Source organism: Oncorhynchus kisutch, linkage group LG10, assembly GCF_002021735.2.
Source record: "Oncorhynchus kisutch isolate 150728-3 linkage group LG10, Okis_V2, whole genome shotgun sequence".
Classification (NCBI taxonomy): Eukaryota; Metazoa; Chordata; class Actinopteri; order Salmoniformes; family Salmonidae; genus Oncorhynchus; species Oncorhynchus kisutch.
Genome location: NC_034183.2, coordinates 61,286,554 through 61,309,094, shown reverse-complemented (window position 1 = coordinate 61,309,094; position 22,541 = coordinate 61,286,554). Strand labels below are relative to the sequence as shown.

Sequence of the window (22,541 nt, the reverse complement as noted above, 5' to 3'; positions counted from 1 at the left end):
GTGTTCTCCCTTTGCACTGTCATCTAGAGACCCAGACAGAGACAGAATGAGGGAGCGTCATCTAGAGACCCAGACAGAGACAGAATGAGGGAGTGTCATCTAGAGACCCAGACAGAGACAGAATGAGGGAGCGTCATCTAGAGACCCAGACAGAGACAGAATGAGGGAGCGTCATCTAGAGACCCAGACAGAGACAGAATGAGGGAGCGTCATCTAGAGACCCAGACAGAGACAGAATGAGGGAGAGGGAGAAAGAGAGAGAGAGAGAGAGAGAGAGAGAGAGAAGTTCCAGGGAAACGGGAGAGATATGTGAGGTTGTCTGAATTCTCCTCACATCCTCTCATCTCCACACAGCCCCATTCAGCAGGCAGCAGGCATGCAGTGGATGGGATTTGGGTTAAGAGGGCCTGGTGGGGAGCAACAGTGAATTCCAATTACCACTCACTCCCCTCCTCCCTCCTCCCCTTGATGTGCTGCTTAGCCACTGTTAACAGCAGACAAACACATCACATTGAGAGAGCTACCACTCAAGATAATGAATATACACGCCAACTGAAGAGTTGTGAATAAAACATCATGGAAGTCCCTGTCAGTGGAAACGTAGAGAGTAGTGAGGCTGAGGGTGGAGAATCAACGCTCCCAGTGGCGGAGTTGGAGCACAGAGTTTACAAAACAGTTAGAGGGGTGTCATTGCTGTAGTGTACAGAAAGGCTATGCTAGTGCACTGTATTTATGAAAGGGTGTGGCCCAGTGGCCTCCTAATCCTACAAAACCATATACCAGTGGAAAGTTGCCCTAAGAAATTGTCCGAGACTCCAGCCACCCTAGTCATAGACTGTTTTCTTTGCTACAGCATGGCAAGTGGTACCGGAGTGCCAAGTCTAGGTCCAAGAGGCTTCTAAACAGCTTCTACCCCCAGGCCATAAGACTCCTGTACATCAAATCAAATGTCTATCCAGACTATTTGCATTGCCCCCCTCTTTTACACCTCTGCTACTCTCTGTTGTTATCATCTATGCATAGTCACTTTAATAACTCTACCTACATGTACATATTACCTCAACTAACCGGTGCCCCCACACATTACCGTACCAGGACCCCCTGTATATAGTCTCGCTATTGTTATTTTACTGCTGCTCTTTAATTACTTGTTATTTTATTTCTTATTCTTATCCGTATTTGTATTTGTTTACTGCATTGTTGGTTAGGGACTCGTCAGTAAGCATTTCACTGTAACCTGTTGTATTCGGCACATGTGACTAATAACATTTGAGTTGATTTGATTGGAAGGTTTAGGTGAGATTGTATAATTAAGCCTCCAAATCAGCAAATTGAACTTTGAACTTTGTATGTTTTGGACTTTTTCTGTGCTGTTTGTATATAAAATACTGTATAATAGATAATGTCCAAACTCTGAGTCAATAAATAGTCAACTTTAACCTGTAAGTATGGCAGGAGATTATGTGTGTGAACGTGTGGGCATGTTTAACTATACTTATGGGGACCAGAAGTCCCCACAACTATAGTAAAGAAACAAAAAGCTATCCAACTGGGTACATTTTGTTAGTCCCCACTAGGTCAAATGCTATTTCTATGGGGTTTAGTGTTGAGGTTACAATTAGTGTTAGGGTTACAATTAGGTTTAGGGTTAAGAGCTAGGGTTAGGTTTAAAGTTATGGTTAAGGTTAGGTTTTGGGGTTAAGGTTAGAGTTAAGGTTAGGGAAAATAGGATTTTGAATGGGATTGAATTTTGTGTCCCCACAAGGTTAGTTGTACAAGACTGTGTGTGTGTGTGTATGCCAGGAGTGCCCGGTCCACAAGTGGGGAAGAGTCTATCCCCATGAAAAGCAGCATTGTGGAGGGGTCCATCTTCTCAAGAGACTTCAATAAATGCAAATGTGTTTGTATGGTTAACTGACTCTGTCCATTGTGAGCACCACCACAATCAGTCTCTCTGTTCAGGCCTCAGAGGGTTGAAGACTGCATTTCCAAACAACATCCAAAGGGAAGTACAAATGTGTCTCTCTGTGTCCCCCTCATGTAGAGCAGTGGATGGAGAATTCTGACGTTACCAGGGAATCATTTATTAAAGTAGACTACTTTGTTATCAATGCTCTACTGAACCCACCTGCACAAAGCAGCACATTGCAAACACAGTTGGTGACTGACCTACAACAGTCATCCTGAATATGGTCGTGACACAGAGCAGAGGGAGAATTACTGAGGTGCTTTATGGGACAATAGATTCACAGCCATGTTAACTGATGCCATTCCTTTGATCGTATCTAGTCAGCAGCTTAGAACATGGTGAAAGACACAGAGACAGAGACAGAGAGTGAGAGACACAGAGACAGAGAGTGAGAGACACAGAGACAGAGACAGGAAGCAAGAGACACAGAGACAGAGAGTGAGAGACACAGAGACAGAGAGCAAGAGACACAGAGACAGAGACAGGAAGCAAGAGACACAGAGACAGAGAGTGAGAGACACAGAGACAGAGAGCAAGAGACACAGAGACAGAGACAGGAAGCAAGAGGCACAGAGACATAAACAGAGAGTGAGAGACACAGAGACAGAGAGTGAGAGACACAGAGACAGAGAGCAAGAGACACAGAGACAGAGACAGGAAGCAAGAGGCACAGAGACATAAACAGAGAGTGAGAGACACAGAGACAGAGAGTGAGAGACATAGAGACAGAGACAGGAAGCAAGAGAGACAGAGACAGAGAGTGAGAGACACAGAGACATAGACAGAGAGTGAGAGACACAGAGACAGAGAGCAAGCGACACAGAGACAGAGACAGGAAGCAAGAGACACAGAGACATAAACAGAGAGTGAGAGACACAGAGACAGAGAGTGAGAGACATAGAGACAGAGACAGGAAGCAAGAGAGACAGAGACAGAGAGTGAGAGACACAGAGACATAGACAGAGAGTGAGAGACACAGAGACAGAGAGCGAGAGACACAGAGACAGAGAGCAAGCGACACAGAGACAGAGACAGGAAGCAAGAGACACAGAGACATAAACAGAGAGTGAGAGACACAGAGACAGAGAGCGAGAGACATAGAGACAGAGACAGGAAGCAAGAGAGACAGAGACAGAGAGTGAGAGACACAGAGACATAGACAGAGAGCGAGAGACACAGAGACAGAGAGCGAGAGACACAGAGACAGGAAGCAAGAGACACAGAGACATAGACAGAGAGTGAGAGACACAGAGACAGAGACACAGAGACAGAGACAGGAAGCAAGAGACACAGAGACAGAGAGACACAGAGACAAAGACAGAGAGCGAGAGACACAGAGACAGAGAGCGAGAGACAAACTCCTGGCCCATGGGGTTGTGTATGTCTCTGTGCTTTGACTCCAGGGAAATTGGGGCTCCAAGCTGTGTGACTCCTGGCTCTGACTCAGATGGTCTGGCGTGGGGATTTCCGCAGCAAGCCTGTCCAGGGTCGATAGCTACATCCTCCCACTCACTAAGGCCCAGTGGGGGGTAGGGAGAGAGAGACGGAGAGAGGGAGAGAGAGAAAGAGAGAGAAAGAGAGAGCAAGCGAGTGTGAGAGAGAGAGAGAGAGAGAGAGAGAGAGAGAGAGAGAGAGAGAGAGAGAGAGAAAGGAGGTCTGAATGACTGACTGAGAACCATGCTGTGTTAGACTGTGAACTCCACTCCACAAACACAGCCTCAGGACAGTGGTGCATGAAAAAAAACAGGGAAGGGAGTGATTTTCCAGCAGACCGATTCAAATCTGCCACAGCTCAGCCGTGACTAATGCCCCACTCAGGGCGTCTGCCTGTGACTGCGCCCGAATACCACGGAAATAACTCAAAATCTATGTTTGTGTGTTTGTTCGAGAGAGAGAGAGAGAGAGAGAGAGAGAGAGAGAGAGAGAGAGAGAGAGAGAGAGAGAAGCAATGCAGCGCTAAGATCTACTTAGATTTTTGTGTTGTGGCAAATCTTCTTTGAACACTTTGTTGGTCTAAGGTCTGAGAAGCACAGGATCGGTTCTCTCTATATCCAGCCCTCTGTCCTCATCTCCCTGTCTCTCTGCCTGGCTCCTGACTTCCACTGATAAGGGCTTCACTGACATGCTTTATAGGTGCTTAATGCTACAGCACCCTCACCTAGAGGGTTAGGGAAAGATGCTGCACACTGCACCGAAAGCTCTGAAAAAAGAATGAATTGGAAACAGATTTTAATGGACACCGAGAGCAGATTAAAAATGATTATGGCAGAGGGGATAAGAGCACGTCCTATAAAGCTGATGATTATCCATCTTTAGTTCTGTTGACGATAACGGCAGGCGTCCGCAAACAGGAAGGCAAAGACAGCATCAATATGTGTTGTATATGTTGCTGACTAATGTTCCCAACTGACTAATGAGCACAGTACTGTTGTGTGTTCAAACGATAAAACAGTAAAGTAGAGCAACGTGCATCATTCCTTACTCACAGTACACTAAGACGGATGCCTAGTCAACAGTGGGAACACCACTTCAAAATACCCTAAGTTCCCCTAGCGTGATTAATACAGGGTGGGGTACAATTAAGGAGCTAAAATAAGTGAAGGAGTAAACCGACCTATACAGAGCTATAGTGTGGTTGAGACCCCACAGGAGCAGCAGGAAGGAGAGCTGGAGGGTGGTTGCAATTATCAAGATGACGTTGCAACATCAGCTCAATTAGGACTCTAACTCACAACCAAACAGTCATTTACGGTACCCTCCATCCGTCATGTATTTCCCCTCTCTCCACTTTCTCTCTCTCTCTCTGTCTCTCCAGGCGGTGACTTATTCTAAGCACCATGTTTCAAGGCAATGTGAAAAGGACTGCTGTTTGATCCTCACCATTTCTACCTGACCCAGTCTGAAAGTCTGTGTTTTAAGAGAATTATGAAAGGTACAGTTGGTCTTGTGCTCTTCTGTTGTTTTTACAGCCAGGTCACGTCTCTCTCTCTACTTTTAGATTGAGACTGATAATAGACGTTTTTCCTCGGCTCACATTAATGGCCCCTGGGCAGACAGAACAGACAGCCCACTGTTGGGATGGCAGAGCCGTCGCTGCACCCATCAAGCACCGCGTCTGTGCTCCTCTTACACCCTACACCGTTCCCACAGAGCAGACGCTATCACATGACCTCACTGGGAGGCTACCTCATCACAATTACCCTAGGTAACCACAATCAGGTCACTGCATGGGCAATGCCTGGCCTTGCTCTTATCTTCCTAGAACAGACTGACTTGCTCACAGGTCCCAGTGGTCACAGCACTGGGGAATGCCTGGCCTTGCTCTTATCTTCCTAGAACAGACTGACTTGCTCACAGGTCCCAGTGGTCACAGCACTGGGGAATGCCTGGCCTTGCTCTTATCTTCCTAGAACAGACTGACTTGCTCACAGGTCCCAGTGGTCACAGCACTGGGGAATGCCTGGCCTTGCTCTTATCTTCCTAGAACAGACTGACTTGCTCACAGGTCCCAGTGGTCACAGCACTGGGGAATGCCTGGCCTTGCTCTTATCTTCCTAGAACAGACTGACTTGCTCACAGGTCCCAGTGGTCACAGCACTGGGGAATGCCTGGCCTTGCTCTTATCTTCCTAGAACAGACTGACTTGCTCACAGATCCCAGTGGTCACAGCACTGGGGAATGCCTGGCCTTGCTCTTATCTTCCTAGAACAGACTGACTTGCTCACAGGTCCCAGTGGTCACAGCACTGGGGAATGCCTGGCCTTGCTCTTATCTTCCTAGAACAGACTGACTTGCTCACAGGTCCCAGTGGTCACAGCCCTGGGGAATGTCTCACCTTCACACCTCAAAATGGTGCCTCCCTCCCAGCTAAAGAGCACACCAAAACAATGCTGCTCAGCATAGCTTCCACTTAAAGCTGGACTCCTTAATAGTGAAGCATCCACCTCCGTCTGCGATATTACAACAACAAAGACGTTCCTGCAAACTGTTTTTCCAGAAGAGCACAATACAGTATGTACTGCATGTTTTACCATGCTGGGCAACTCTCCTCAGTTCGCAAACAAAATCAATAACAACGGTGGTGGGGCAGCCAGGGGTGCTGTTTCCCCCTATTGCAGATTCCATCTTTAAGCATTGAATGTCAAAATCAACTAAATTCAAACAAAGTCCTTTAGCGACATTATTTGGGGTTGATCTGTAACAGCCTGTGGCAGCTGTACCCAAATAATGGAAGCATTTTTGTAGGTTGGTAGTGCCCCTTGACCCATGGAAAACTTCCAAGGTAAGTCAAAAAGCAATATTTTTCACCTTGTATTTACTAAAATAAAGTATTACTGAATTATGAAAGCTATCCGTTTGCGATTTCAGCACCACAGCTGGGCCAGTCAGTCAGTCAGTCAGAATGCTGTCTCTGGCTGTGATTACAAAGACACTGATTACTACCCATTTATACAGAGATAAAACATTGGCTCCTTCACGACTCCAATCAGCAACCTCATTTCCTACTCACTCTAAAATGGTGCTTATGCTTGGCCAATTGGAGTAAAATATGGTGCCCCCACATAACATTGTTTCAGGCATTTCTTTGTTGTAACACATTCCACATGACTGTATGTTTGTTGATTCCATGTGTAACTCTGTGTTGTTGTATGTGTCGAACTGCTTTGCTTTATCTTGGCCAGGTAGCAGTTGTAAATGAGAACTTGTTCTCAACTAGCCTTCCTGGTTAAATAAAGGTGAAGTAAAAAATATAAAAATTCCTCAATCCTATAACACCACCACAAGCCCATGAGACCCCAGGCCTCAAAACGTCACTCACAATAATTTACACAACATCCATCACAACTGCACTGAGCAGTATAGTCACAAACAACAGGTCTGGCTGCCCCATGCCACCGTGGAGGACCGTCTTTCATGATCCATCCATGATCAGGGTGGGTTGGCAGTAATCATAACTAATCCTGTGAGGCAAGCCAGTGGGCATTTAGCCAGCATGGCAGAACAGAGCAGAACTATAGCTGGACTGACAAAGGAACAGCTCTTGTTAAGACTGACTGGATGGGCAAGGTAGGTTTGGCTTTGTGAAATGCCCATGGGGACATGGGTTGGGATCATGTATACTAGCTTAACATAACCACTCCAGGGTTTTTTACGGGCCGCCTAAGTCCAAACAGTCAAAGTATATATATTTATATATTGAACAAAAATATAAACGCAACATGTAAAGTGTTGGTCCCATGTTTCATGAGCTGAAATAAAAGATCCCAGAAATGTTCCATACTCACACAAAGCTTATTTCTCTCAAATTCTGTGCACAAATTTGTTAACATCCCCGTTAATGAGCATTTCTCATTTGCCAAGAAAATCTATCCACCTGACAGATGTGACATATCAAGAAACTGATTTAATAGCATGATTTTTACACAGGTGCACCTTGGGCTAGGGACAATAAAAGGCCACTCTAAAATGTGAAGTTTTGTCACACAATGCCACAGATGTCTGAAGTTTTGAGGGAGCATGCAATGGGCATGCTGACTGCAGGAATGTCCGCCAGAGAATTTAATGTTTAATTCTCTACCATAAGCCGCCTCCAACGTCATTTTAAAGAATTTGGCAGTACGTCCAACCGTCCTCACAACCGCTGACAAAGTGTAGCCACGCCAGCCCAGGACCTGCACATTCGGCTTCTTCACCTGCGGGTTTGTCTGAGACCAGCCACCTGAATAGCTGATGAAACTGAAGAGTATTTCTGTCTGTAATAAAGCCCTTTTGTGGGGAAAAACTCATTCTGCTTGGCTGGGCCTGGCTCCCCAGTGGGTGGGCCTATGCCCTCCCAGGCCCATGCATGTCTGCCCAGTCATGTGAAATACATAGATTAGGGGCTGATGAATTTATTTCAAAGGTCTGATTTCCTTATATGAACTGTAACTCAGTAAAATCGTTGAATGTTGCGTTTATATTTTTGTTCAGTATTTATACAAAATAATACTTTTCTGGATGGTAAAACATTTTCAGTGTAAAATTCAACGACTAAATCCAGATATAATGTCTGTAAAAAAGATAATGGACCTATATATCTTAAATAAGGTCATCTTTGAGAACAAACAATAATCAAAATGAAAAACAAGACAGTTGGAATTTCCTAAAATGTCATGGCATCGGGCCCCATTGATTTTGTTATAATGTTTGAGTCACTCAGATAGCACAAGAACACAGCATAAGCCATGACAAAATGTGAAGAAATGCAGGAAACTAGCTTTAAACTGGTCAAAATGGCTCTCCACCCCATGGCAAAATGATGTCTCTGCAGTCAAGAGAGCCTCTAAAATGTTCAGTCGGAGATCGCGCCATTGACTACGCCCACCACCTAAGCCCGATTTTGATTCAGAAAAAAATTGTGCACTCCACCTCTACAGCTGGGCAGAGTGCAGCCAGGTCTAAGGGAGGATAGGATATATTTCCACAGAGCCAGTTTAATCCTGGAGTGAAGGGCTGGGACTGGGGGTGAGGGTGGGTTTTGGGTGTAATGCCACCATGGGAGTGGGTCAGGACAGAAATGTCCAGGGTCTCCTAATCCTATTATCAATGGAGCTATCAGCAACGACAGCTGGAGACAAAACAGTTTTTGTTTGCGTGATGAGGAGCCCGTCTAAAGAAGAACCATAGTGTTTTTTTCTCTTTTTAATATACAGCGCAACAGGTGTCTGGGGCTTAGTCGGCCTGAGTGTGGAGGACGTCTTTGATGCCATTAAAGAAATGTACTGACAGAGGAAATGTTTCCACTCTCCTCCGCGATCAATAAAAAGCCATTTGGCAAAAAGCAAAAAAAAGGCAGAGAATCATTGAACATACATAATGACCAGCTGGCTGCAACCACTCACAGAGTTCAGAGATCTTCTTGAGCATTGATAAGGACAGCAGAAAACCAAAAGATATAAAAAATGCATGAGAGGATGGCTGCAATGTAAGTTTATAAGGGTGGTGTGTTATCAATGCACAAGACCCAAATACCCAGGGGGATTCCTGCTTTACACTCAGTGAAGCTGTCTGGGGAGCAGGGAGTAAGCAAATAAACAAACATCAAATCAATACATGAGAGAGAGAAAGAGACGGAGGACGACTAAGTGGGGGAGAGAGAGAGAGAGAGAGAGAGAGAGAGAGAGAGAGAGAGAGAGAGAGAGAGAGAGAGAGAGAGAAAGAGACGGAGGACGACTAAGTGGGGGAGAGAGAGAGAGAGAGGGAGAGAGAGAGAGAGAGAGAGAGAGAGAGAGAGAGAGAGAAAGAGACGGAGGACGACTAAGTGGGGGAGAGAGAGAGAGAGAGAGAGAGAGAGAGAGAGAGAGAGAGAGAGAAAGAGACGGAGGACGACTAAGTGGGGGAGAGAGAGAGAGAGAGAGAGAGAGAGAGAGAGAGAAAGAGACGGAGGACGACTAAGTGGGGGAGAGAGAGAGAGAGAGAGAGAGAGAGAGAGAGAGAGAGAGACAGAGGACGACTAAGTGGGGGAGAGAGAGAGAGAGAGAGAGAGAGAGAGAGAGAGAGAGAGAGAGAGAGAGAGAGAGAGAGAGAGAGAGAGAGAGAGAGAGAGAGAGAAAGAGACGGAGGACGACTAAGTGGGGGAGAGAGAGAGAGAGAGAGAGAGAGAGAGAGAGAGAGAGAGAGAGAGAGAGAGAGAGAGAGAGAGAGAGAGAAAGAAACGGAGGACGACTAAGTGGGGGAGAGAGAGAAAGAGAGAGAGAGAGAGAGAGAGAGAGAGAGAGAGGAGGACGACTAAGTGGGGGGGAGAGAGAGAGAGAGAGAGAGAGAGAGAGAGAGAGAGAGAGAGAGAGAGAGAGAGAGAGAGAGAGAGAGAGAGAAAAGAAACGGAGGACGACTAAGTGGGGGAGAGAGAGAAAGAGAGAGAGAGAGAGAGAGAGAGAGAGAGAGAGGAGACGACTAAGTGGGGGGAGAGAGAGAGAGAGAGAGAGAGAGAGAGAGAGAGAGAGAGAGAGAGAGAGAGAGACAGAGGACAACTAAGTGGGGGAGAGAGAGAGAGAGAGAGAGAGACCAATACACCCTGATGGACTAAGCCCTACTATATGCACTGGATAATATGGATAATGTGTGAGGGGGAACCTGAGGGAAAGAGAAAGAGTGAGATCAGTCTTATGGACTGAAAGAAAGGGAGAGGTCTTATAAGGACTGAATAATGTGCTGTAGCTCTGCTCATTTGTGACCCCCATCCCTTCCAAAAAAAACATTCTGCCCTCCAGTAAAGCCTTGTTGAGGTATTGAGGGGAAATAGAACAATCAAGCCCAATCACTATGCAGAGTATAGGTCTGCTCCGACAGGGACGTCGATCATTGCCAACGTGCCTGCTTGATCTCAATCAGCAATCTCTCAGTATCTATGTGTAGCCAATCTACTGCTCCTGGAGATAACATTCTTATCCATGCTAAAATCTACACTGAACAAAAATATAAATGCAACATGTGAAGTGTTGGTCCCATGTTTCATGAGCTGAAATAAAAGATCCCAGAAATGTTTCATACTCACAAAAAGATTATTTCTCTCAAATTTTGTGCACTAATTTGTTAACGTCCCGGTTAGTGAGCATTTCTCCTTTGCCAAGATAATCCATCCATCTGACAGGTTCGACCTATCAAGAAGCTAATTAAACAGCATGATCATTACAAATGTGCAGTTTTGTCACACAACACAATACCACAGATGTCTCCAGTTTTGAGGGAGCATGCAATTGGCATGTCGACTGCAGGAATGTCCACCAGAGCTGTTGCCAGAGAATTTTATGTTAATTTCTCTACCATATGCCGCCTCCAATGTTGTTTTAGATAATTTGGCAGTACATTCAACCTGCCTCACAACCGTAGACCACGTGTAACCGCGCAAGCCCAGGACCTCCACATCCGGCTTCTTCACCTGCGGGATCGTCTGAGACCAGCCACCAGGACAGCTGATGAAACTGTGGGTTTGCACAACCGAAGAATTTCTGCACAAACTGTTAGAAAACATCTCAGGGAAGCTCATCTGCGTACTTGTCGTCATCACCAGGGTCTTGACCTGATTGCAGTTCAGCGTCGTAACACGGGCAAATTGTCATCTTTTTATGGCCACTGGCACGCTGGAAAAGTGTGCTCTTCACAGATGAATCCCGGTTTCAACTGTACCGGGCAGATGGCAGACATGATGTTTTGTGGGCGAGCGGTTTGCTGATTTCAACGTTGTGAACTGAGTTCCCCATGGTGGCAGTGGGGTTATGGTATGGGCAGGCATAAGCTACAGACAATGAACACAATTGCATTTTATCGATGGAAATTTGAATGCACAGACACACCGTGACAAGATCCAGAGGATCATTGTTGTGCCATTCATCTGCCGCAATCAATTTTTATTTATTTTTTTACCTTTATTTAACTAGGCAAGTCAGTTAAGAACAAATTCTTATTTTCAATGACGGCCTAGGAACAGTGGGTTAACTGCCTGTTCAGAGGCAGAACGACAGATTTGTACCTTGTCAGCTCGGGGATTTAAACTTGCAACCTTCCGGTTACTAGTCCAACGCTCTAACCACTAGGCTACCCTGCCGCCCCAATGTCGCAAGGATCTGTACACAATTCCTGGAAGCTTAAAATGTCACAGTTCTTCTATGGCCTGCAAACTCACCAGACATGTCACCCATTGAGCATGTTTGCAACAGCGTTTTCCAGTTCCCGCCAATATCCAGCCACTTCCCACAGTCATTGAAGAGGAGTGGGACAACATTCCACAGTCTTTGAAGAGGCATGGGACAACATTCCACAGGCCACAATCAACAGCCTGATCAACTCAATGCCAATGAAATGTGTCGCGCTGCATGGGGCAAATGGTGGTCACACCAGATACTGACTGGTTTTCTGATCCACGCTCCTACTTTTTTGAAGGTATCTGTGACCAACAGATGCAGATCTGTATTGCCAGTCATGTGAAATCCATAGATTAGGGCCTAATGCATTTTTTTTCAATGGACTGATTTCCTTGTATGAACTGTAACTCAGTAAAATCTTTTAAATTGTTGAATGTTGCATTAATATTTTTGACCAGTGTAAAAACAGAAATTGGGGATTGTTTTCTGGATACATTAAACCCCATTGAAATGCTTGTGTGCACTGGGTGTTTTCAAATAAGCTGAAAGGGTAGTAAAGATCCCTGAAAGATATGAATGTCCTGCAAGGCCTATTATTATTTCCACAAAGTCAATGCATGTATCTTTTCCATCCAAAGCAATATTTTCTCTCTCATTGCAAAACATAACTGAAAAAGAAGAGTGAAGAACCTAGGCCTAGAGGTAGAACAAGAGAATACAAAACATGAACAACGACCATTTAGGCCCTGTTACCCTCCTCTGATGTGTGTTGCCCACAGTCACAGTGCTAGCTTTCCAGGAATCAGGAAACCTTCTCTTTCATGGAAACACTAACTTACGTCAGTCAAGAGGCCACCCCCAATTTTATAGTCATAATCATTATTATGTACATGCCATTTTATTGAGTACATTTAAAACAAATGATTGACAAACTAAAATTCCTCGGGGGAGAAATCTGACAGTGGCACCATTGGAAGGAACTTACTGTAGCCTACATGTGTCCTTGATACCGGATGCTTACCTGACACTGACACCTAGTGATATAGGCTTAGGCTACTTGCTGACCCAGTGTTCAGTAGGTCATACTTTACATGATGTTACACTGGCCCACCCTGGGCATAAGCAACATAAGTGGTCGCTTAGGGCCTCCAGCCAATAGGGGGCCCCGACCAAAACCATTTTTTTTTAAAGAACTCAGTCAGGGTCTCAACTTATTGTTAAGAGTTAGAATAGTAGAATTCACATGTTCAGGGGCGGCAGGGTAGCCTAGTGGTTAGAGCGTTGGAAGGTTGCAAGTTCAAACCCCCGAGCCAAAAAGGTACAAATCTGTCGTTCTGCCCCTGAACAGGCAGTTAACCCACTGTTCCTAGGCTGTTATTGAAAATAAGAATTTGTTCTTAACTGACTTGCCTGGTTAAATAAAGGTCAAATTTAGAAATATTGTTGTGCATCAGTAGTTTCTCTTGTTATGTCAATCACTGACGGTCACTCAATTAGCCCATGTCTAGCCAGCTATCTAAACTTGTAGTAATCATGGTCAAATTATAGACCAGGCACAAAGGGCACGTGCCCAGGGGCCCTGACCTCCTGGGGGACCCCATTGATTTTATTAGTCACTCTCACTCAGATATCATATCAACATGGTATAAGTCATGAAAAATTTGCAGAATTGCAGGATATTAGCTTTAAAACCGCAAAAATGTCCTTCCACCCTATTGCAAAAAACAATTGTATATCAAGAAATGAGCTGTAAAACTGCACATTTTTCCCTCCGCCCCAAGGCAAATTAGTAGAATTGCAGGAAATGTGTTAGAAAATTGCCAAATGTTCTCTCCACTCCATGGCAAAATGTAAAAAATGCATGCAAACTTGCTTTAAAACGGCAACATTTTCTCTGCGTCTCATGGCAACATTTCTGAAATTGCAGGAAGGTATCTCTGAAGTTTTTTCTATTTCAACTTATTTTTGAAGAAAAAAGGCTGCATCTACACAGGCAGCCCAATTTTGATCTTTTGGTCATTAATTAGTAGTTTGACCAATCAGATCAGGTCTGAAAATGAGTTGATATGAAAAGATCTGATGTGATTGGTCAAAAGAACAACTTGTGGAAAAATATCAGAATTGGGCTGCCTGTGTAAACATGTATATTTGACCACATCTGTACACTGAAAGTCGATTACATGTAATACACTAACTTAAAATATAATGTGTAGTTTTATTTCTTATTATTTGAACTTTGTACTGGACCACTGACTTTGGTCTGACCCAAACTCACTGGGTTACCTGCAAGGCTGCTGCAGACAGATATTAATGTGTTGGGTTTTGGCTTAAGTTCAACATGGCCTCTAATTTGTAACAATTCCCTCCTATGCAGTGTCCTGAACTGAGATGACACCTGTGTAAGCAGCATAAGGTAACATGACCTGTTTAATTAGGTCCTTGACTCTGACACCCTTCACTGTAACTTACCTGAGTGCAACAACTATGTACCACAAGAAATGGCCCTCTAATGCTCCATACAGGTCTCTTCCATATGGCTGGTGAGGTATAACAAGTAAATATATGTGTGTACAGTATTTGTTGGTCTACACATCATCAATACGTCATTACTTTTGTCGGACATATTTGTGCGGGTGTAGACTGCTTTGGTAACACACACAATAAGCACCTGCCATTATTATGCCCTGTTAGACCATTGCAAACATGGGGGACAGAAAACACAGACCTAACGTTTCAAGGTGATGGTGTGGGTGTGGACGACAGGCTCAGTCGGTTATAGTGGGCTACTACCTGTCTAACTTTGGCCCGAAGTACTAATAGAGTACCTGTCCACCATCAGTCCCTGTCGTGCAAAGACGTCACCACGAACCCAATTAGAAGAAATAGTCTACAAATGTGACATGCACGCATCTCTTCGAATAGGACAAACACAGGCTAACATAATATGTTAAATGAAGGAAAACCCCTGTCCAATGCTAACTTGGAAAACTTACTTGCATCGAGTCGTTGTTAGCCATCTGATGTCTTGTGTATCACACAGGCTACCACAGCGGTGGGATGACAAATTCTTCTTCAATGTAGCTGATGAAATCTTGATTATCAAATCATTTTAGTGATCTACGACACCATCAAATCAGTTCCTGTCCGTTTGGAGTTATTTGCAGTCAAAGAGCAGGCCAACATTGGCGAATACCCTCAGCACTTTAAAACGACAGTGAACTGTACGGAGAGTTAACGGGCGCCTGTCTCTGCCCAGGTGAGCGAGAGCATCGAAAAAATAAACATTGTAGGCCTCTCATTCTCTTCTTTACTCCATGTGCCAAAAGAGCAAGAAGTTACGTATCACCGTGTCCACCTTTCAACTATGTTGTGTAGTTTGAAGGCTGACGTTGACTGGTTCATCTGACATTCTACCCCATGTAATTGGAGAACATAACAGCTACAGAAATAATACTAAATGGACATCATTCAATTGTTCACTCACTCTCGAAAATCTACATTATTATTAGGCTATTATTTCCATGCATTGCATCGTCAAGCCTATAATCGATTTATGAACAAGAACCGTTATGTCTACATAACATAGCCTCCCGCTTACGTAGCCTACCGCTCACCTTATCCTTTCCAGTTTAAATCCAGGCGAAATATCTATAAACCACAAAAAATACCTGACATGTTGTTACTGTGAGAAAAATTAATGCTATCCTACGCCACTCCTCCCTTGCTGAAAGCTCTTTTGTGCGTGCCTGGTCGTCAATCAACAGTCTAAAAACGGTCTGATGCTCGTTGCTCGTGGGGGCAACTAACCAGTGAGGGTAGCTGAGCGCAAGTGAGGGGCGCGTGTCGTATTGGTCATGTGATCACTACAATTGCAATAAACTTGTTGGCGATAAATCACAATTTTGCGCCTTTAGTAATTTCATAGAGCGAGCCCTCCTTCACCACTTGGCAAATCTAAAAAGGACTTATTGGTGATATCGCCTTATTCATAAGGGCCGAGTCTGCTTATCTTACCCTTCATTGTTCATTTGTTGTAGTGGAACTAAATGGATTGAGAAAGACTTAATGGTATGGATTTAATATTGTACAGGGTAGGCTTAGGCTAAACGACTCTTTGTCCGACTCTGGCCATCACTGAATGAGACTAGCGAAGGCTAGTGGTTAGCTGGCCAAACTGTAGCTCAAACTACATGACATTTCGTCTCTGAAAGGTTGCAACCTGGAATCAGGGGTAGACGTAACATAGTAAACGAAAATCCATGACTCAAATTACTATGATATGTTACATTATGTGTGGGTGTCCATCATCCATTTCGTATGATATGCTACGAATTACCATTCGTATGTTATGCTACGAATTGCAAATATGTTACAAATTTTAAATATGTATGATATGTTACAAATTCCAATTTGTTGTCACTAAAGTTAGCTAGGTGGCAAATGCTAACATTAGCTAGGCTAGGGGTTAAGGTTAGGAGTTAGGTTAAAGGACAAAGTAGTTGCAAAGTAGTAAGTAGTTGCAAAGTTGCTAAAATGCTACAGTTGTCTGTGATGAGATTTGAATACACAACCTTTGGATTGCTAGACATTTGCATTATACACCCACCGATCCACCTTCCTTTTATTGTTGCCTTTAGTAACCTTCGGTCTTATATAACCATACCAAGTGTAACATATCATACTTTTAGCCTAGTGGTTAGAGCGTTGGGCCAGTAACCAAAAGGTTGCTGGATCGAATCCCAGTAGCCGACAATGGCAAAAATCTGTTGTTCTGTCCGAGTAAGGCATTTAACCCACTGTTCCCCGGGCGCTGAAGACGTGGATGTCGATTAAGGCAGCCCCCCGCACCTCTCTGATTCAGAGATTGGGTTAAATACAGAAGACACATTTCAGTTGAAGGCATTCAGTTGTACAACTGACTAGGTATCCCCCTTTCCCTAATTTAAGCGTCCCATTTACTATGTTACTTCTAGTATGAGGAAACCTGAACATGGTACATTGTGAGAGGCAACCGATCACATATAGCCTACTTCAGTGGAGGAAACCCCTTTGTCTAGACAAGAAGCACAACATGGCATCGGTCTTTCACAGTAGGTTATGCTGTCAGCATTTCAATGCGTTTGTTGCCATTGTCAACCTAGTTACAAAATAGCAAAAAATAGAAAGAGCTAGTTGAAAGTCATTTTATTTCTAAATGGTTATATTAACGTACTTAACAATGATACATGTATCAGACACAAGCCTAAAAAATATCTTAAATAGTAAATTACTATACAGTAGGCCTATCACAGTCTACAAACACTACTCAAATATAAACCACCTTAATAGCAAAAGTTTAATAATCAAATCCTTTTAGGATCTAATCAAACTCTGATTAGGTCTATAATGTACTTAATAGTATGCCTCTGGTGATTATTTGAACTATAAATGTTTGATGATGGACAGTCATGTCTATACAGATGTAGGATCTTCATTTGATTAAATAACCCTGCGGCAACAGGAAATGGGAATTATTATGCGGATTATAATTAAATTGACATTTCACATCATAAGGGAAAATCGAATCTGACATTTCAAAGTGGAAATGACAAACTTCAGAAGTCTTTATAAACCTCAAATACACTACATGCTTTAAATGTCCTGCATAGCAGGAAAGTTCTCCTGCAACAGGGTGATTCAATTAAGACCCTACACCTGTAGCTACTGTCTGGAATAGATTATTGCATATCATTGCATGTCGTACTAGGAATACACTACTACAGCTACTTGATTTCTTTCTTTTCTAAAATGTATTGGTGCAGTAAATGCGTTGTATCCATAGCATTCATCTTCACATAGTATAATTTGGGATGTATTTATGAACTGTTGTCCAACATCCAACACACTCACCACCCACCTCTAAACACACGCATAGTTTTATTGAGTCAGGATTGCATCATGGGGTTCACCCTGTCCCCGACACAGCTGTTTACATAACATTAGCGAGCCCATTCAATCCGACCCACGGGTAGTTTGAGTTTGTTTTGGGTGGGGGAAAATAGTTTTTTGAAAAAGCCTAAAACCAAATCAAAACTGTGTAGAAATGATAATGGATGTACATGTATTGGCTCTTCACTCTGTCCAGCTTGATAACAGTAATTGAAACAAAAGCTAGACAGCGACAAATTCAAATATTTTTGGACAGTGGACTATTTTTTTGCAAGAAAATAATACATTTTTAATGCGGCCCTCTGGACTCGGTGAAGACCGAATGGGGCCCTCTGGACTCGGTGAAGACCGAATGGGGCCCTCTGGACTCGGTGAAGACCGAATGGGGCCCTCTGGACTCGGTGAAGACCGAATGCGGCCCTCTGGACTCGGTGAAGACCGAATGCGTCCCTCTGGACTCAGTGAAGACCGAATGCGTCCCTCTGGACTCGGTGAAGACCGAATGGGGCCCTCTGGACTCGGTGAAGACCGAATGGGGCCCTCTGGACTCGGTGAAGACCGAATGCGGCCCTCTGGACTCGGTGAAGACCGAATGCGGCCCTCTGGACTCGGTGAAGACCGAATGCGGCCCTCTGGACTCGGTGAAGACCGAATGCGGCCCTCTGGACTCGGTGAAGACCGAATGCGGCCCTCTGGACTCGGTGAAGACCGAATGGGGCCCTCTGGACTCGGTGAAGACCGAATGCGGCCCTCTGGACTCGGTGAAGACCGAATGCGGCCCTCTGGACTCGGTGAAGACCGAATGCGGCCCTCTGGACTCGGTGAAGACCGAATGCGGCCCTCTGGACTCGGTGAAGACCGAATGCGGCCCTCTGGACTCGGTGAAGACCGAATGGGGCCCTCTGGACTCGGTGAAGACCGAATGCGGCCCTCTGGACTCGGTGAAGACCGAATGCGGCCCTCTGGACTCGGTGAAGACCGAATGCGGCCCTCTGGACTCGGTGAAGACCGAATGCGGCCCTCTGGACTCGGTGAAGACCGAATGCGTCCCTCTGGACTCGGTGAAGACCGAATGGGGCCCTCTGGACTCGGTGAAGACCGAATGCGGCCCTCTGGACTCGGTGAAGACCGAATGCGGCCCTCTGGACTCGGTGAAGACCGAATGCGGCCCTCTGGACTCGGTGAAGACCGAATGCGGCCCTCTGGACTCGGTGAAGACCGAATGCGGCCCTCTGGACTCGGTGAAGACCGAATGCGGCCCTCTGGACTCGGTGAAGACCGAATGTGTCCCTCTGGACTCGGTGAAGACCGAATGGGGCCCACGGGCAAAATGAGTTGGACACCCCTGGTTTAAAGAACTGAATGCATTACATAAATATCCTTTTCACAAACGCTGCATTCAAACTGAAATAAGTTGTCATACACAGCATCACATACATTTATAATATCACCATGTGGATACATACAGATATACTTTTTAAAATATTAGCCTACCTGTCAAAATAGTTTCATAGATGTGCTTGCACAATACTAACATTTTATATCCCACTGTACTGATAATGGATAGAAGACAGATTTACATGGGGTTACAGTATTTGTTTACAGTAGTCTAACTCAACCATTAGGTGGCAGTGTTCATCTACCTCTATTTACAAACGGAACTAAAAGAAGACATACAGTATACTAGCCTTTAATAATTAATGTAAATAAAAAATTAATGGACACTACATATACCTGTATAGATGATAAAATTAGAACGAATTTGCATAAATAAACTAAAATTATCATTAAGTCTAAACTAAATGATGTGCAACTGATATTACTAATATTGCACAATTCACCATTTCTGATTGCACATATTATATAAAAATTGCTTTAAATTTGACATCCCGACTGAAACCCTACCCAGCCACTGTGCAGCCTTCCCAAATAGGATGTACATACATGACATACTACAGTAGACCTGACACCAAGGTAGTACAAGCAGGAGTTCTGAGTATTCAGAACTCCAAAACAGAGACCGGTGACTCATAGTTTAAATCAATTTGTTGATAAATCAACTGTTTACATAGGGATAGATGAAGGATATTCATTTGACAAATGTAGCATACATTTGAGGCTTCAGGAACCTAGTTTCCCCCTCCTTTAAGCCATTATGGCATTTGTCATACACAGCACTTCTTTAGTACAATGTTAAAGTCCTTCCAACACTTCATATCCAGTTTCCCATCTCACAATATTGCCTCGTCACTACTGCAAATAACTCCCTCTCCTGAGGCGTTTAATAAATGGCAATGTATGTTGATGTAATTCTCTGAACAGTTAGTTACATTTTTATCAGTGCTCCAAGTGTTGTGCTCTCTGTGTGGTAGTGTCGCTGTCTCGGACTTCTGTTTCTCTCCTATCATGACATCACTTGTAACCTCGGGAAACCCATTGAATAAAGGCCGACCCAAGAAATGAGGTTATAGCTTTGGAATGCAGGGTGAGACCCCCCCACCACCACTACTGTGTGAAAGGCAGAGCAGAACAAGGACGTCCTTCTCTCACCCTCCCTCTTTTCCTGTGTGATTGACAGCCCAATTATTTTTGAGACATTGCGCTCTCCTTAAAAGGGTGTTCTTCCACAGACAAAGGATTGTGTCAATTCAAGCAGTCAATTTGGTCCAGACCATAGCTAACAGCAGTATTTTCTCCACAAACAAAACAGCTTCTCTGAGGATTTGAAGCTGATGATAATTTAACACAACCAAATCTAATCTAGTCCCACTTACCTGTAACATTTAAATTAATCAACAAGTGTACTATAATAACTATCGCTCAGAATAAGGTTCATACTGTACAGTTAATCAAATTTGGAATTTGGTTCAAAGCAATACACATAGTATTGTATCTCTCTCTCATATATATATTATAGTATACCTATGTGTATTATTAAAAGTATATTAGTTGCAGTACCAATGGGGGATGTGCCATTCTTAATTCTCCACTGATGAGTAATAATATATACCATTCTCTGAAGATTAGTTTGACAATATAGTGAATGTGAATTTCTATGTAGATATGAAGTTAGAATGTATAGCATGCCCTTTTTGTGAGATGGTGTGGTTTGATCAGTGTACAGTGTACTTCGCTGTTATGTTGGCCCATGTCATGAATTTGTAGTGTGGAGCTGCAGTGCCAACTTGTGTCGTGTGAATACAGTATGCAGTACATAGATATGACAGTGATGAATGGTGTGTCCTCCTCCTTCCCTGGCTTTCAGTGCTGTGTCTCCAGCTCCACCACGGTCCAGTCTCCCTGGGGGGAGCTGCCCTGGCTGTCTGGGGAGTAGCTGCTGACAGAGGTGACAGTGGCAGAAGGGGGACTGAGCGGGGACAGCAGGTTGGGCCACATGCTGCTCTCCAGGGGGCTCAGGGTGCCCCCGCTGCCCACAGGCAGCAGGAGCAGAGGGGGGCAGCCCCTGTCTCCAGACATCAGCAGGGTTTGGTTGATGAGCTGCTGGACGATGTCCACCTTCTTGCTCCAGTCCAGATCCGTTGGAGGAATGGGACGCGGCCCCTGCTGGCATGAGTCAGGCCAAGTCTGCTTGGATGTCCACTTCTCCTGCTGCATCCTTGTTTCCCGCTCTCTGTTCTGCTCTCTTTCCTCACTCTCGTCCTCGCTGGTTTCCATGGCCTCATAGATGGTGCATAGCCCAGAGGATGGGGAGAGCATGACTGCAGACGGACTCCTCAACTGCTGCTGCTGTTGTTGTTTCTGCTGCTGTCTGAGCTGTTGTTTGAGTTGTTGCTCCAGCTCTAGCTGCCACTGCAGCACCTGGCGGCGGTGTCTGTGCTCCTGCTGCTGCTGCTGGAGTTGGAGCTGGAGGAGCTCCCGACGCTGCCTCTCCAGTCGCATCTGCTGCTCCTGCCTCAGACACTCCTCCTCCAGCCACTGCCTCTTCTGCCTCTCCTGCTCTCTCAGGTGCTTCTGGTGCTGCTCCAGCCTGCACAGCTGACCGTTGGCTACAGCTGCAGACTGGAAGGACCTGGAGGTGGTGTCGGTGGGTCTCCTGTTGCACTGCTGCTCTGCGAGGTAGTGGGCGTTCACTACGAGATGAGGAAGCTGGATGTGGTCCTCTTCCTGTAGGCCCATGGTTGGCGCATCCCGATTCTTCTCCTCCAGTAGGCCCACGGGTGGCGCATCCCGATTCTTCTCCTCCCGTAGGCCCACGGGTGGCTCGCTCTGCTTCTGTTGTGACTGGTGGGACTCCTCGGTCTCCGCTTCGTCACTCTTGGGACCTCCTGCTAGACAGTCAAGATCACTTGGGATGTGTGTTAGAGACGCATGCACCAAAAAGGAGGGGTAGGACAGCATCCAGGACCAGAGGATTCAAGGAGAAGAATCAAAAGGAGTAGAGGGAAGACGCAAAGCAAAATGAGGGAAGTGCTGAGGGATTGACGTCTTTACACAAAGGAATAAAGTAAACAAAAACCTCTGTCTCGATCAGTTGAAAAAGGACAAATAAATGAATTTTGACCACAGTTTACTATTCTGTTAGGTTTGTTATAATACTTAGATGAGCCAATACATAACAGTCTTTGTATTCTGTTATTTTTGGGTATACATTTGTGATGTGGGAGGACATACTAAATTCTTACTGATCAGACCGTCACATCGGATCTTTGTGGTCTGGCTTCAAATGTCCCGAGGGTAATAGCGACTGAGTACTGGAAAACGAGTGGAGGATGGCATGCATCCTGGACTCATCCTAAATCCTCCCTTATGTTATTGGAACATGCAATGACTCATTATTAACATGACATCTGTCTAATTGGAGTACTTGCCAACATCTATGACCTAATCTAATACATATTAAATAACCCATCTACTGTATAGACACAGTATTACAGTCAAATGAGGTCTAGAGTTTGCTCTCAAATAATTTGGAACAAAGGTTATGAAGATGACATTGAGTTGACGTTTCACTATAATTGTTAAATTGTGGAAACACTTCATGGATTTATCAACAGCTACTACAG

General features: G+C 44.7%; 1 protein-coding gene across 1 annotated transcript in view; it reads right to left on the bottom strand.

Moving 5' to 3' along the window:
• LOC109893494 (serine/threonine-protein kinase N1) overlaps positions 1-15,356 on the bottom strand; it is a 42,728-nt gene extending 27,372 nt beyond the window's left edge. The window contains exon 1 of the mRNA XM_031834516.1: positions 14,583-15,356. Within this exon, the coding sequence (XP_031690376.1) occupies positions 14,583-14,606 (24 nt within the window). The 5' untranslated portion in view covers positions 14,607-15,356. The remainder of the gene's footprint in view (positions 1-14,582) is intronic.
• Positions 15,357-22,541: the final 7,185 nt, after the last annotated feature.